This window comes from Puntigrus tetrazona, chromosome 8 (assembly GCF_018831695.1).
Source record: "Puntigrus tetrazona isolate hp1 chromosome 8, ASM1883169v1, whole genome shotgun sequence".
In the NCBI taxonomy this organism is placed as follows: Eukaryota; Metazoa; Chordata; class Actinopteri; order Cypriniformes; family Cyprinidae; genus Puntigrus; species Puntigrus tetrazona.
The window spans coordinates 15,094,899-15,111,822 of NC_056706.1; the positions used below are offsets into that span (position 1 = coordinate 15,094,899).

The 16,924-nt window shown below is 36.4% G+C and overlaps 1 protein-coding gene across 1 annotated transcript in view; it reads right to left on the minus strand.

The window, feature by feature from the left end:
- The window catches only part of ipo11 (importin 11), a 120,338-nt gene that overhangs the window by 68,809 nt on the left and 34,605 nt on the right, over nucleotides 1-16,924 (minus strand). Inside the window, exons 12-15 of the mRNA XM_043247120.1 lie at nucleotides 14,569-14,612; nucleotides 12,658-12,748; nucleotides 10,253-10,300; nucleotides 9,479-9,584 (exon numbers count right to left, since the gene is read on the minus strand). Coding sequence (XP_043103055.1) covers nucleotides 9,479-9,584; nucleotides 10,253-10,300; nucleotides 12,658-12,748; nucleotides 14,569-14,612 — 289 coding nt within the window. The remainder of the gene's footprint in view (nucleotides 1-9,478; nucleotides 9,585-10,252; nucleotides 10,301-12,657; nucleotides 12,749-14,568; nucleotides 14,613-16,924) is intronic.

Sequence of the window (16,924 nt, forward strand, 5' to 3'; positions counted from 1 at the left end):
TTCTGTTTTCTCAGGAGGAAAAATTACGTAAGGTTAGTATTCAAAAGCAGAGAAACCTTCTTTGCAGTAACTTTTTGTTCAGAAAAAAAAAAAGAAAAAGAAAAAAATCTGGCATACGTCCAGAATAAAACACTGGGGGCCTCTTTGTAAAGAAAACCGTATAATAATCCTAAACGTGAAAAAAATTCAAACATTCCTATGAACGAACAAAAAACTAATTTAGTAAGTGAAAATGAATTTAAAATTATGCACACATGAACAATCGAACGCTGTCCACCTACAGAACGCCTCTAGATAACTCTATACTGTGAGATTAAACAATAAAGAGCATGTAGAAATTGATTTGAGCGTTACGTGTCTTAGTAAAAGCATACGGCAGGGAATCCAAGGACACCTTATATATAAAGTATGCCCACTCAATAACCTGATCAATGGTTCATTTTCATAATCATTGTTAAATTTATTCATTGGCCACATTGAAATGCACATCATTTCTACATCAAGATATATATTCTCATTAAAGCTTAAAGAGGTTTAGGGTGTAGAGCTCGTTGAATATTCATGTGTACATGGCAATATAACATACTAAGAGTTCCTGGCTATTCTTTCCCGCTCTCTTTGTCGAATTTGCACTTCAATCAATTCATTTTCATTCGTCCCCAACAATAGGAGACAAAAGTTTGAGGGATGAATTGTAAAATGTAGGTTAATAACTTTTAAATACGAGTCTGCTGCTTTCACTCATCTGTACATTGATTTATGTTTGTCAATATCTATCACTCTCCTCCTCGCTTACAGATGGCTGTTAGCTTTCATGTCTCAGAATAACTTTATGGATGGCTGCAAATAAATATTAAGAATAAATTAAGAATAAATATCGAGGACATTCAAAATAAGACTCAAGCAGTAATAAATAATAGCCTAATGAATAGGAGCAGCGAATCGGGGTATTTGCTAAGAACCTGCATTTCCCACCAAAAACCAGTCCCAGTTTTGAAACGTTTTTGCAGGATCAGTTCTCAAAAGTAAAGCGGGCATGACTCTGAACCCCGGGGATCTCTCAGGTCGCTGGAGACAATAAAAGAGAGTCTGGGAGGGATCATTTCAAGGCTTTTTTTTTTGGAAGAAAATATCTCTGGAGAAACAGGCTGCTGTGCCACTGGCGTTGATAAAAAAAAAAGTAAGGGAGCGTGCCAGGGGTTTAAGCTGCTTTCGTCTGCTTGCCAGTGAGCGACAGAGTAATTAGAGCCGATGGTGATAAAAACTTCATCGTCGCACCCGAAACCAACACGACTAATATCACCAGCACCTCATTACAATAACTATAAAGGTCACTCCACAGAGAGATCAAACATATTAGCCGAGCTGCGAGTCATAATGAGTCCACTCTAAGGTAATGACGCATCAAAACATTGTGTTTGCTCTACAACACATCTGCTAAATGACATGTAGCCAATGATTACCCTCAACGGAGCACAGCGCGACATATACACATGCAAATAAAGGTAAACAGGCCTGCCGCTGAGGGCACTTTACCTTCCTGTTCACTTATTAGTTTAAGGAGTCTCCAAAGAGAGCTCCTTTTCTTATTAAATCATTTTAATTGAGTTTTAATAGGAATTTAATATGCGATGTGACAAGAAGGTTATGAGCTAAATGAAAACAAAAAAGGATAAGAGAGGTGCACACATACACAAAACATTACTACTATAAATGTTAAAAATATTTTATTACCACACACACACATATATATATATATATATATGTGTGTGTGTGTGTACATATATATATATATATATATATATATATATATATATATATATATATATATATATATATATATATATATATATATATATATATATATATAAAAACACACACACACACAAATATAGGTTTCACACCTCTGACAGATATGAGACATTATCCTTATTAGTATGTTCTTATTAAGCTGTTATCAGCCTTTATACTGGCATTAAAACATTTACCAAGCCACATCACTTCCATCCCAGCAAACATTTACCCAACTATTATCAAAAGCATTTCTACATTAAATACAACAAAACAACCTTACGTGAAGTATCATCACAAAAACCACCATTGAATGTTTGCACTAACCTCCTTTTGCAATCACATGTGGAATTTGATCATTTCCTGTTGGTAAAACATACTATATATAAACCTTTTGGTATCACCATACAAATTAATTTAAAGTGTAACGTTCATTATTATGAAAATATCCAAATCTCAAGGAAATCACAAACCATATCCTATCGTAATCGTGGGTTTACTATAATCTGTAGGTGGTTGTTGTCATGTTTATTTCTGCTGCGTAAAAGCCTTAACATGTACGCTGTGGCTGAAACTCACATATGCGTAAATGTATATTTATTATACTGTATATTACTAATGTTAATTGTAATTTATTACATTATTGTATATTATTCATTCTTTTTTTAAACTATTGTATGAACAATTATTATTTAAGATGATGTAGAATTAAAAAACATTTTCATAGAGATTTATATTAAAATATTAGTTATATTAAAAACTGTTCAGACACCTTCAAGCCTCTCCATGGGACTAAATGGGTGTTTGCTGTTTACAGTTCGGAAGACGTTAAATAAAGTTTCTGCATCAGCAATAAAACATCCCCCACAAGGATCAAGGGGGTGAATAAAGGCCCACTGTGAATTCATGCATTGTAAGAAAAGATCTGAACTTCTTTCTCTCTTGCCACAGTCAGCAGAAGCAAGAAAAAAAGCATTAATTATGTTTGAAATATGGATATTTATGTTTCAAAAATGCATGGATTTGCTACAGGAGGTCTTTATTTACACCCCATAGCCGTGTGGGGGATGTTTTATTATTTATGTATGCATGTATTTGTATGTGTGTGCTTAATTTTGGAACGTTAAAGGGAAACGCATGTCACTGCAACAATAGAGCTTAGAAGTGCCAGGACATTTTTTAATATAACTCAGATTGGATTCGTCTGAAAGAAAAAAGTCACACACCTAGGATACCTCCAAGGTGAGTAAAACAAAGCCTAATTTTCATTTTTGGGTAAACTAACCCTTTAACGTATGAAAAAAACGCTCTATTCAGACCCTTGTGCTGCAAATCCAATGATTCCCATAGGACAAAAACTTTATACACACATTCCTCAGAAAATCCTCAGTTGTAGGAAGTTGCTTGCGTTTGCGTTGTTTGTTTGGTAATATGCATCATAAACTTTGTACCGTATGCACGCCTGAGGTAGTGTCGAAAAGCGTTTAATGAATCAGACTTATGCAACTTTTTGCCAATGTTCTGCTCAATCTTTTAAGAAATAAAATGTCAGTCCCAAAAAGGAAAGACTCAAGGGGTTTTCACAGCATGGTCCCCCAGGACAATCTTTATATTATTACTGTGAAAAACACATCCTACGAAAATGGGAAGAGAGGACAGAGTTCCTGGCGCTGTACGGCTGGAGAAAGAACTATTAAATGTATCAGATCGCCGTGACTGTGTCGCACTGAAAATTGAATTTCGTGATTTAGTTATGACCTCCGCTTGCATACATTCATGTATGCGTGGTTGCCAGGGAATTCAAATTCTTCCATTTAGTATTTAAATCACTTCAAGAGGGGGAAAAAAAATATATATATAGTCTCGGTAGGCCTGAAGATGCTGACCATAAAACTCTGCCTCTATTCACGGTGAATGATTGATTTTAAAGAGGGCTGCTGTCAAGTGGCTGCAGCTCAGACGCGTCAAAACAGACTATGGCAGGGGACGTCACTCAAAGACTGCTGATAACCTCAGTCTTGTCTGTGTCAAAAAGAAGAGTAAGGAAGCGAAGCTTTATAAAAGGAGACTGAATCTTGTGGGCTGTCTCTCTTAAATTTGTCATGAACACAAGCACTGAAAGGCTGAAAGTATCTATATATGACAGCTTACTTTTCCAATGACAATTAGGCCTCCAGTAGAGGGACTTGTAATGAAAACATAGCTTTTAAGTACCCTCCATTACTGTTTTCAAACAGCCGAGTCATCAAACGAGCCCTGCAACGCTGTGCTCTAAAACACACACACAAGGCACAGCAACGTTTCTTCAATTACACACCTCTAATGAGCAACAAACCATTATAATGAAGCAAGCATGATGAGAAACAAAGGTTTCACTGTGACTCTTTTTTCCAAACGCGCGCGTTCGCCTTGAAAGCACATGAAGAAAGGATATTTATAACTGATAAAGTTGGTAGTGAAGTTTTAGTTCGAAACAATCTGCCACCCTAGACTTTTTTGATCAGCATAAAATCTGGTCCAGTCGGCGGTTTATTCTTGCCAAGAATCACTCGTTCAGACAGTAAGATGCCGCCTGATCAAAATGCATTCAAACATAACCAGACTATCAGCATAATTTAGTCCAGACTGCAAACTATTCTAGCCAGAAGACGCCTACTTAAAACAGGACGGGGGAGCTCTGCTAGACATGTAGCATAAAATCTGGTGAAGTCTGAAACTTATTCTTGCCAAAAATCGCCCTTTAATGCGGGAAAATATGACATGGTTGACCTGTATTGTAACCAGCCACACTTTGTTTAATTTGTCATAGTTTAAAACATATGTAGTATCCACAACGGTGTACCGATAATACTGAAAAGCATAACTGAATCTGTAAGAAGGTGACTATTTCAGAGAAAACAAAAACATGTATAATAACAAAAGTATTAAATTAATCCAAATCCAAATACATCCTAAATGTTTACTGTGCAATAATAAATAATATCAAAGGGGAAAAATGGCGCCTCAACACAATTTTTTTTTACTAAATTAACAGATAGTCAACATTAGCCAGCCTCATATCATGTTGTTTATTGATTATCAGAGCTGATAAAACCATAATCCACATAAGATGGAATCAACAGATGCAAGGAGCATTCGATGAAGCCTGTGTGCACGTAGGAAATTAACAAATACCCTGCTAATTTCTCTGAATTTGAAGCATAGCCTACTGGCGCATAACTCATAATACAGCATAACACTCCATGCAATCACATAAACATGAGCTACTAGTTTTATTCAGAACTAAATACTCTGGGCGCTACAGAAAGTGCGTTCTAGTGTATATTATTGTCCCGTCCATTGCACTTTTGAGTATAAATCTTACATGTCACTTGTTGCCGAAACATAAAAGTTCTATACAAATTCTGAATGGACTGTAGTGTGTGCATATATTTTTGTTTGTTAGTTTGTTTTATTAATTGTGGATATACCTCTACAAACTTTCATTGGAAATGGCCGTTCGGTCTAACTGAAATTGGTGTGCCTTGGTGGCAAAGCAAATTAACCACACTGCGTAACAAACATAAGTAAGGGGTCATACGACATCCATTAGTGAGAGTTTAGGATGAGGTAACATCTGCGACTTAACACTCGGCGCAGTTTAGTCGCTCTAAAGCTGAACTGGCACCACAGCTGCCAGGCTGAAGCTCTGAGCTGAAAAGGTCATTTCACGCTGCTGTGAATTGCACGCTGACCATCACCATCACACATGCTGCTGCTCTCCGAGCTAGCCTGCAGTGAGGCTGCCGTGCTGTACTCGAAACGCAATAGAGTATGGCATGTGACGGGAGACAGAGGGTCGCTGAGCATTGACCTGATTCTCCACGTGCACCAAAGGATGTGACCCAGCAAGGACAAAGAAGGAACGCCGGCCTTCAAGAACTCCAAGAGCGGAGGTAGCGAAGACGGATTTTAGTCCAGTGAAAACTAAATTTTACTTTAGAGTTTGCAAAATAAACGCCAAGAAATCTTTCTTTAATGCTGTCTACGAGTGCAATCATAAACAAATATACAACAGGTTTTTACAAACAAACGACTCTCGCGAGCTCGTTCAAGTTAGTGAATCAAATTAACATATAATGAATTTGCATTAACAGAGTCTTTTTTTTTTTTTAAGTGCAGCATAGCCAGTGTAGGCCAATTCACAAATAAATTAAATTTTATAGTGCAAGCTTGTTAGTGTTCGGGAATCAAAAAATATAGCAGATGTGTAGTTCAATTTAATAGCCAATGACTTGCGATACTAGTAGAAATAGAGCTCAGAATTGACATAATAACTAAAATACGCAAACATGCGCTAGAATCGAACAACACAACTGTTCTGTTTGTGAATCTAAATAATAATCGGCAAATATAAATTCAAATCCAGCCCTATCACACCTACCCCTCAAATCAATTTTGTCCTATGCATATACATTTTTTTTTGATTGTTTCTTGTGTTTATTAAAATACTGGCACATACATATGTCCATATGAACTTTATATCCAGTCTATTTCATTCAGGTTTGAGGATATATAGTGGCTCTGTGCACTGCGCCCAATGTCCTAGGCTATAATCTATCCAAGTTAAGTAATAGTTTATGGCGTCCCGCTAAAGTCCCAGGGCGGACAAGAAACACGCCAGAGTTCCTGCAAATGTGGAAGACGGATGCAACAGGCTTCCCCAGCCCATTGATCTGGTCCTTAGCAACACCTGTTCAGCGCACCTGCCCCTTTTCACCTTAGAGCCATGAGATCAGTGCTCAGATAATACGTCTGCCAAGGCAAAGCACAAGAGTCTGGACTTGCGTGACACGCTAGGTCAAACGAAGTAATGAATCAATGGGAGGGTCTGGAGGTCTGCCAGTCAGGAGAAATGACAGCGTGCAAGGTCAAGGAATTTGCAGCCGTTTCTCATAACAAGCAATGAGGACGAATTACGAAGGTATAATGCATACTGGCAACTTCCTGCTGAATATAAACTTGTCAAATCCCAAAGCCCAAGGCACAGATGGCAGATGTCAGCACCAGGGTTACTCGTATGTCTCCCTGAAAATCCCTCCGAGCCTTTCTCAGGCATACCGTCTCATCATGACAGTGACAAATGTGCCTGATTAAAGAGTGGCAGGCGTACATTTGCTTGCTCTGTCAAGAGCGAGTGCAGAGACCGCCTCAATGCCCATGAACACACGCTCACGCACTCGAGTGCTTGACTGATCCTCACTGGAGCAACACACACACAAATAAATCCCACCGACGCACACACACACACACACATTTGCACATACATCGCCTTCGACACAGGCACTCTCTAGTATGTTATGTACTTGCCAAAACAAACGAGACAAGTGGATCGTTACAAACAAACAACTGCAACTGTCGAACTCTGAAATGTAAGACTTTTTCTTCTCTATTTCCTAAGAAATAGTTTTCAATAAATTCAGACTTTCTGAAAACTTAGCAGACGACGCGGATGAGTTTGTTCCTTCAGCTGAACAGATTTGGAGAAATTGCAGTGAATGGGTGCCGTCGGGATGACTATTTGAAGTTAAAACGCCGTAACGGCTTTATTTCTCACAAACATTTGTGATGTATTTATCTGCGGTCTGCTCTTCCTGACGGCACCCATTCACTTCAGAGGATTCATTGGTGAGCAAGTAATATAACGCTATTCTCCAAATCTGTTTCAATGTAATTTGCACATTTTGGACATTTATTTAGTTCTATTCCTTTATTCTTTTAATGATCTTAGGAAATCAATAGAAGTGGGATTTTCTTTTTTTGTGACTAAAGTTTCAAAATTGATGTAGTACAGAATGAGTCATCAACATTTCGGTTCAATTTTGCTGGAAACATTTTTTTCTTTTTTTTTAATGTGTATTGCTAAAATTTACTTTTGCCTTTTAATTCTGCTTTTCTACACTGTAATTAATTCCTGTGAAGGTAAAGCTGATTTTTCAGCAGTCATTACTTCCAACATCAGTGTCACATGATCCTTCAGAAATCATCTTGATTAGTTTCTTATTATCAAGGTTCGAAACCATTTCCGAAGTTCAAAGCCGTTTTCACAGCACTTGAAATAGAAATATTTTGCAAGATAAATGTCACTTTTGATCAATGTAAATTTTCGACAAACTTTTAAACGATGTAGATGACCTCAAAACTAAAAGTCACAAAACTCCAATTTTAATTTCATGGAGTCTTTTAATGTCAACGTTACGAAATATGCAAATTAGGTTTAAATCTCCCTCTCCTTTCTCAACAGTAGAAAGAAACAGGCTAACAAAAACAAACAGTGGTGAAAGCAAGGAGACACTGGCGGTCATGGTTTCAAATGTGATCATAATGAGATCTTTCTTAACGGAGGTCTCTTTCTCCTCTCTCTCTAAAGTCACAAATGATGGTTTGTGTAAGTTCGCAGTCTTCATTACCTCTTTTTTTAATTTTTTATCTTTGTCTTGTCCTCCCACAGAACTGTCATCAAAACTGTGTCAGGCACTGCACAGCAGTGTTGGGGAATAAATAACAAAAAGTAACTACAGCACAAGCTATGTGTTTTAATGGCATGAGAGCTGCATCGCAAGTTAGATATTTTTGATTAGAATATATACAGCAAACTGATGTTAGCCATTCTGTAATTTCTGTTTAAGAGATAAATAATTGACAGGCCTATATATATATATATATATATATATATATATATATATATATATATATATATATATATATATATATATATATATATATAGGAGCTTGTCAAGTCATCTTTCTCAACACTTCTGGTCATACTTGTGCTTTGCTTTTAAAACCTCTTTTCTTTTTTTAAATCCCAAGTTTCTTTTCTTAACCCTCTTGGCCTCCAATGAATATTTCAACACCTTTCTCCACAGAACGTTTATTTTACATATCTGATACCTCACATATTCCCAACTCTTATGACCTCATCAAACGCACCTCTGGAGTCTCCCAGAAGAACGCTGTTTAACCGATCCATCAACCACAGCTGATATAATACTGCTATTGTACGAAGGCAGTAAATGTCATTGAGACGAAGTGTAAAGATTATCCAGGCTCCCGTCAGGTTTATCTAAATCTCGATATCTTTGTGCTGTTCTTAAAAAGACTTGTGAGAAAGTGAAAGATATCAGCTCTTTCCAGGGGCTGTCCTCATTCAGCACTTTGATGTTATTCTGCACAATTTTTTAACTCCCGAGGGCAAAAAAAAAAAAAAAAAAAAAAAGTGCTATTAAATTATGTGTGTATACCTATACACCTTTATGTAACCAACCTAGATATCCAGAAACAATAATAGCAAAACAGCAAAAAAACTTGAAGGTGCTGGGCTTCATCCCATATTCTTTTTGATAAAGCGCCTATCAGAGCTCACAGAGGAGTAATGCAGTAAAAAAAAATTTAACTTCTGAGAGAAAGCGTTAGTCTTTTATCTATAGAAGGGTAAGACTCTATCACTGCGCAAAGCTTCTTTGAACGCACCTGTGGAGTGACATCACTTCCTGGGAAAAACAATAACAGAAAACAATGCTTGAGATGTTTGGTTTGACGTCATCCCATGAATTTCTGGTTTCATTCACAATCACAGACTTGCAGGTGTTTTTATGAAGGTTAAAATGGCTTTTGGAATAATTGAATTATGTTTATTAAATCATACCTGTTATGGCTGACTTGTAGCTCCCCGAGGAGTTGGTTCTTGAACCACTGATCAAAGTCTACATTGTCAAATAATTCATAAGCAGCTAAACCCACAGCATTGTATACTGCAAAAAAAAAAAAAAAAAAAAAAAAAAAAATAGCAATTTAAACATTTTTAATAAAAAAAAGACTGTCAAAAATAGTAGTGTATATTGTAACACAGAATTTCTATTATGAATTAAGACTGTTCTTTTTAACATTTATCAAAGAATATTGAAAAAAGTATCACAGGGGTTACAAAAAATAAGCAGCACAACTGTTTCTAACCCTGATTACAAATCATTACAACGAAGGAGACATCATGAAAATTCAGCTCTGCTCCACAGGAATAAATAATATTTCAAAGTATATTAGCATAAAGTTTAAAAAAAAAAATATATATATATATATATATATATATATATATATTTTTTTTTTTTTTTTTTTTTTTTTTTTAAATTAATTTTTTTTTCTTTATTTTTGATCAAACAGATACAGCCTTGATTAGCATCTTCTTTAAAAACCTTAAACCCACACATATACTGTATACACACACACGATAACATACGTATTAAGTTATTACTAAAAAGCAGTGCACTAAAATAGCTTTTTTTTTTTCAATTTACATTACTAAATTAGATTGAGCCAAATTTTTTTGGTGTCATTTAGTGTCATCAAATGTCATTTTAGTGATATCTGCTGAATGACACGCTGAGTGTGTGTAAGAGTAACCAGTATGCATGCATGGTTGTACCTGCATCCTTCATGAGCATCTGCACTGGGTCCTCCACATTACTGGGGCCTGAGAGAAAAAAAGAAAGTGGACACTGTTTTTTTTTTTTCTTTCTTTCCCCTTAGAACCTGCACACAATGTCCTTTAGCCCTGTAGGGAACATCTAGCACTTTCACACATCTGTAATAATTGTGATTTAACCACTTTGCAAACAAGCACTTTGAAAACAGTAGTAAAAGCGGCAGAGCGTGTAATAAAATAGCATAAGCAACTAAAACTTTTGTCCCATTTCCCTTAACCAATCACAATTAGCCTTCCCAAAGCGACAATGAGACGACGACTCTCCTTATTGTCCAAGTATAATTAGAAAACAGGAAATGCTCAAGAGAAAAACACAATGACACTACTAGGAAATTAACTCAGGGGTCATTATCAGAATCATCATCTAAATGTCTGCTTTTATAATGATGTTTACTTCACATTATAATGACACATGATTTGCAAAATATAGCACTTTCAGGTCTGCCGTCACCATTTTAATAAAATATAGACTTTTCGAATTCCAAAACACTCAGCGATCCTCATGAATGTCCGTAAGAATATTTGCTTAGCATATTTTCCTAATTTAATCACGATAGTAAATTTTAATCAACTCATTTACACGGAAAGCTCATTTGAGTCGTTCGCTGATTAATGAGCGAGCCAGATCAAAAGCAATAAGAGCGTAACGCTCGTCGGACGGCCCTTGTATTTGGCTGAAAGCGAGAACTTAATTGCTGCACGCAGCTGTAAGCGGAGCACTAGCGCTTTAGCTTAGCAGGGTGCGCTTCATAAAGGTGACATTTGCCCTGCAAGGCTACAGTCGAAAAGTCCACATCTGAAGCAGAACCCCAGATGACTTTGTCGGTTTTTCCTCACAAAAAAAAAGGTAGAGAAAATATCTCATTTGAAAATAAAAAGAGCTTTGAAGAACTGATGGCGCGGCATGTGTCATTTGGTGTCAACCCAGCCTCTCGAAGCTAATGACAGCCGGAAGCTAGTAATGACAGCACTTCCATGCTGAAACGCTTCAAAAAGGGGTTCTCTAAAAACCATGTGGCATCTGGGTGCATTTTCAGGACTGCCCTTTTGTTGGCTTTTCAAAATATTTGACAGAAGAAGCTAACATGTTAATTAATATAGATAAAAAGGGACCTGCATGAACTTTCAGTTTAAACAAAAAGAATACTTTTTTCACCGTTTTCTTTAACTCCTGCTCCAGATGTGACATTTCTTTCATTATCACAACATAATGACAGTTCATTTAACCAGCGAGTTTTGTTTGATCAAAGCGTCTTTAATCAGCACATTAAAAGCTTTGACTAATTCATTCACTGTGTCCTTGAATGCCAGGAGTCACTGCTCAATTTTTCTTTTTAATAAAGTGTAATACATCCATCCCCGATGAAAAACAGCAACAATTAAAACCAGGAAAAAATGTGTTATAGCTGGTTTAAGTGGGTCTACCTGGTTAAATCTTTAAAACAGAACTGCCTGATCTTGGTAAGACTGAGAAGCCAACCAATAGCCCTGTTTAGGCTGTTTATCCAGCATGGAAATAATAAAAGAATGAAATATTACATTTATTATATAAATACATATATATATATACAAACGGAAAAAAATTTCAATTGATAAAAAAAAAAAAAAAAATAGGCCAAATGTATCAAATAATTCTTAAAATACACTTAAGGTTAAAAGTTTACATCCCTTGTTCATAAACTTTTGTAGTAAAAAGTGAAAGTGAAAACTTTTAAACATAATGGGATGTGTACATTTTTCTTATTTCACCTAAATATATATTTTTTTCTTTAGCGATGCCCTTCAGAGGCTACAGTTCTTAACACATTGTGTTTTTTCTGAAGCATCATTGAGCTTTTGAACCTTTTGTAATAGTTGTATACGAGTCCTTCAGTTGACCTCAGTGTGAAAAGATGGATCTCAAAATACAGTCATTTTTGTTGGAAAGGGTCAAATTACGACATGAAGTAAGCTGCGTCACACATTGAGTCACAGGTCAGCCAAGAACTCAGCACTCAACCCCCCAAAGTTAGTTTTACTTCTCAGTACTTGTGGATATATCTGATTCATGGAGTTTCAAAATAATGGCCTCTATCCACCCACATTAAAGGATACATTTTTAAAAAAAGTCAGACTATGTTTGTCAGAAAGAAGAAAGTCGTCTACACCCAGGATGGTAAAATATGGGGTAATTAAAATTTTTGGGTGAACTATTCCTTTAACATTTTGCAGATTCTGAACGGGGAGTGTAAACATTTGACATCAACTGTAACTGATTAATTTGATTATGAATTTGACTGAAGTTATATTCCTATATACAAATTAATATTTATGAAAACAAACAAAAAAAATCTGATAAATCCAACCTTGAAGATTCTGCACCATCTCTAGAAGCACTGGTGTCAACGTTTGACTGTAGTTGTGGAAAATGTCCAAGAAAAGCACTTCTGTACACGGCTGTAAAGATACAGAGGAAAACAAAGGCAACAGGATGTGACAAGGAAGCATTCGATACAGGAACACCATTTAAACACAAACATTTACCTACAAACAAATGAAAATAAAACCGTTGGGTTTTTCTGTGGTATCCATCACTTTAGCCAACACAATCGATAGTTTGTATTGAAGGAGGGGTCAGGGTGCGAGACCTGACTTGTGGCCTTCAGCATCTATTATTACATGCTGGGACACTGACCTCACAGGGGAATAAAGGAGGTCAAATACAACACCTTTGCAAAGTGTAGCAAGCTCAACAATCACCACACATGTAAAATCATATGTTCTATGCCTTCAGGAAATCTGACATGATCGATACAGTTCAGAACTGAATCAATAAGGGCAGGTGCCTGGACTGACTATGGATGATCGCAAGAGAAATGACTTTATTCTGGCCCGGAGCTTTCAAAGACTACAAAGATTTAGCTTCTAACAAAATGGGGTTGCACAATTAATCGAAATCAAAACTGCGGTACGGTTCAATCCGATTATTAAATCAGAAAGGTTGCGATATAATTAATTCAATATATGCAACATAATGACTCAGAGTGAGGCATGGAGCGGCAGCTGATGATCGAGTGTTTTCTGTATCTGGAGCAACTCGGATCACAGTAAATGCTGCTCTACAACAACTCCTCTCTTCATCTGTTCAGAGTTCTGGACACTTAGAATTGCACTGGGAATGCATCAAGCACCAACCATCTTTCCAATCTTGTAATGAGAAACACTCATAAACCAACAAAAGAGATCCTTTGGGACCACCATGCATTTTCCCACCAAAAGCAACATTTAAACGCCACAAAGAGCAGTATAATATTAGAGTTGAAATACCAAATTAATACATTATTATTACTAGTCTTATTATTATTTATAACAATAACTATTATTCTTATTATTTCTACTAATACTACCACATTTTACTTATGGGAAACTCTTAGGGCACTGAAGGATTTTTTTTGTTCATTCATTTATTATTTATGTAATTATACTGTGAAATATTATAATAAACTGTTTAGCATTGAGTTTAAATTACATATTTATGTTTTTCTTAGTTTTTTATACATTAATAATGAATAATAATTAGAAGTAGCAGCAGTAGTACTGCTGTTGCTGTTTATACAATTAAAAATTATTATACTAACAAAATTGTCATACTAACATATCATCACAGTTCAATTCATTTTATACAGTTATACTAATATATCATCACAGACTAATGAATTGAGATCCACTGCTTTCGAACGATGTGCAACATTCTCACTGCTTACAAATATTTGCACTCAAGAGGACAAGAAAGACAATTTAAGCTCAGTACATAATTAAGACATCCGCTTTCGAAATTACCTGAAAGTTAAATGACTCCACAGCGGCGTCTTTCACCGAGTAAATGACAAATGTGATGTAAAACGTTACTCTCGCTTCAGGTTATAAGTTTAGTCAGCCAATGTCATTTTGAAGCCAGGACATAAAAGCCACATTAAGTAGGCAGCCAGATGTAATGCAAATCAAGTCGCATGGGGGCAGTAACAAATGACCCTGTAGAGTCACGGCCCCCCCTATGCAAATTCCACAGAAATGAGACAGACCCCAGATTCCGTTTCACTCAGTTGCTTTGCATTTACTGACACCTCCTCTGACCTTGGAATACATCTCTCTGTAAGGTGGTTGACCATAAGACGAGAAAAATGGAAATGTTCCATATGCACAAAAACGGCTTTGAACATTATAGTAATTATAAAATCAATCAAGCTGTATTTCGTGGAAGAAGAGAGGTCACTCACCCGCAAACTATACTTCCAGGAGTCACCGCCTGTCTCTTCCACAGCTGAAGAAAGAAACAACGTTAAACACGACCTGTCACAACATATATCATGCACTTTAAAGTGATAGTTCAGCCACAAATAAAAAATTCAGCCGGTTATTCATCTTCATGTCATTACAGTCCGTACAACTTTGTTGAAAAATGTCCTGTCCACTCTGTTTAATATAATGGGACTGAAGGAGGACTGAGGCTGTCAAGCTTCAAAAGGCAAAATCATCATACTCCTGCAGAATATTTCGGTACTTTGTGGCAAACAAATCATCAGTCACTGATAATCTTTCACTCCAGTAGGCTGTTAACCATAGCGACTGAATCATTGAGTCGGTGAGCTGAATTTCTCCCATTTTCATGATTTTTTCAGTGCTCGGCTGTCATTTTAGAGTTTGAGAGTAACAGTCCTCATTCACTTTGATTATATTAACAAGAACAGGAAGGATATTCCATGTAAGAATATCCTGGTTGTTGCACCTCGCAGATGATGCTGGTTCCTCCAATCATGATCCGGTCATTAAAAGTGATAATGTCACCTCCTCTATCATCTCTAGCCACCTTTTATTCCTAAGGGTTGGTCATCAGCAGGCCAGAACAATTCCGTCTGCTGCTGAGTCACTGAATTAATCGCAATTACGCTGCTTTGACAGCTGGACCCCTGGACGAATCACAAACTGGCATTCCCAACGCCACAGACAAATCACTGGACCATGGCAAAATAGATTAGAAAATGACACCAGCAAATTACACCAAGAGATTTTAAATTACGGCCAACTGTACTTTGCGAAGCCCATTTCCTTGAGAGGAATTACATGTGTTAAATTACTGCGGCAGGTACGGCTCAGCATCTCCGGGCATAACACAACACAGGGCTCAGTTAACTGGCAGGAAAGGGCAGCTTCTTGACTTTAGGTTCACGGGTAGTACATCTGTTGGCATAGCTACTTTCACCTCACTAATTCATGCATTCAGGCTATGCTGTGCTCTTCCTTTCTGACAGGTTAAGCCATATATGGTCATCATTAATGAAAACCTGAAACAATACGGTTCGGGCTGATGTTCTAAAACATAGAAAAGAACTTCCTGAGAGATTGTAGAATGCCAATTTTCAATTTTTGAGCATATTAAGGTCTGTGGCAGATAATGTTTTTCAGCAAAAATTATAAAGTTGTAAGAACACACTTTTACATTTTTCAAAAACCCATTTATCAGTTGTCTATATTAAACATTTTTAATGAAATATCTGAATTGACAGCACTAGTAGTTAAATACTTGTACATGTAAAACATAATTTAAGGTAAATAAGTATATAATATAAATATTATTCTGTTTTACATTTGGTATTTATATTATTTTACACACACACACACATATACATATGAGTGTATGTAATGTATGTATACATGTATATATAGGATGATGATGTGTAAATTATGCATAATGGTCATATTTTTTATTTTAGTTCTGGAATTTAGAACCTACATAAATATTAACATGTTTCCCAGAAGACAAAATAAGTAGAATTTACCCTGATCATCAGGGAAGGATTTACACATTAGGCAAAGGTAGGTAAATTAGGAGAGATGGTTATGTAGTCCTAATGGGTCATGTTTCAATCACTATTTCATACTCATTGCATTGTGTGACAGAATCAGTAAAATATATAAATGAAAACAGAACATGTGAACATAAGTATGTCACCTTTTGTAATAGTTATGCAATAATAATTGTAATAGTCCCTCAATCGTCCTCAGTGTTAAAAGATGGATATAAAAATCATAGAGTCAATGCTGGAAAGGGTTCAAATATGCAGAAGACACTGAAAAAACAAAGAGTGTATAGGAGCTGGGGGATTTTTCTGAAAAAAAGCAGCCAGTTGGAACTGCTCAGGACCAACAAGGGACGCATTAACAACAATCACAAAATACTGGCCATGTATCATCCAGCAAACGGCACAAAGCATTCAAAGGTATGTAAACTTTTGAATATGTCGTTTTATAAATTCATTTCTATAAACTCCGTTATTACTTTGTCTTGGGGAGTATATGTAAACATCTGTTATGTGAAATAGCTTACTCAGGACAGTATTAAATAATTGCAATTTTGCAATTTTCACAAACACACACACACGCACACACATTATATATATTTTTTCTTCCCCCCGAGACCCAGCAGTTGGTGCACATGCTCCTGCCACGTACAGCTGTGGCTCTCATATGGGATTATAGAGTCTCATGTATCAATTCTACTCTCCATCTCTACAGCCTCTATAATTAAACATGGCAAAGAGCCCAGAAAAAAAAAAGCAAACCAAAAGTTTCACA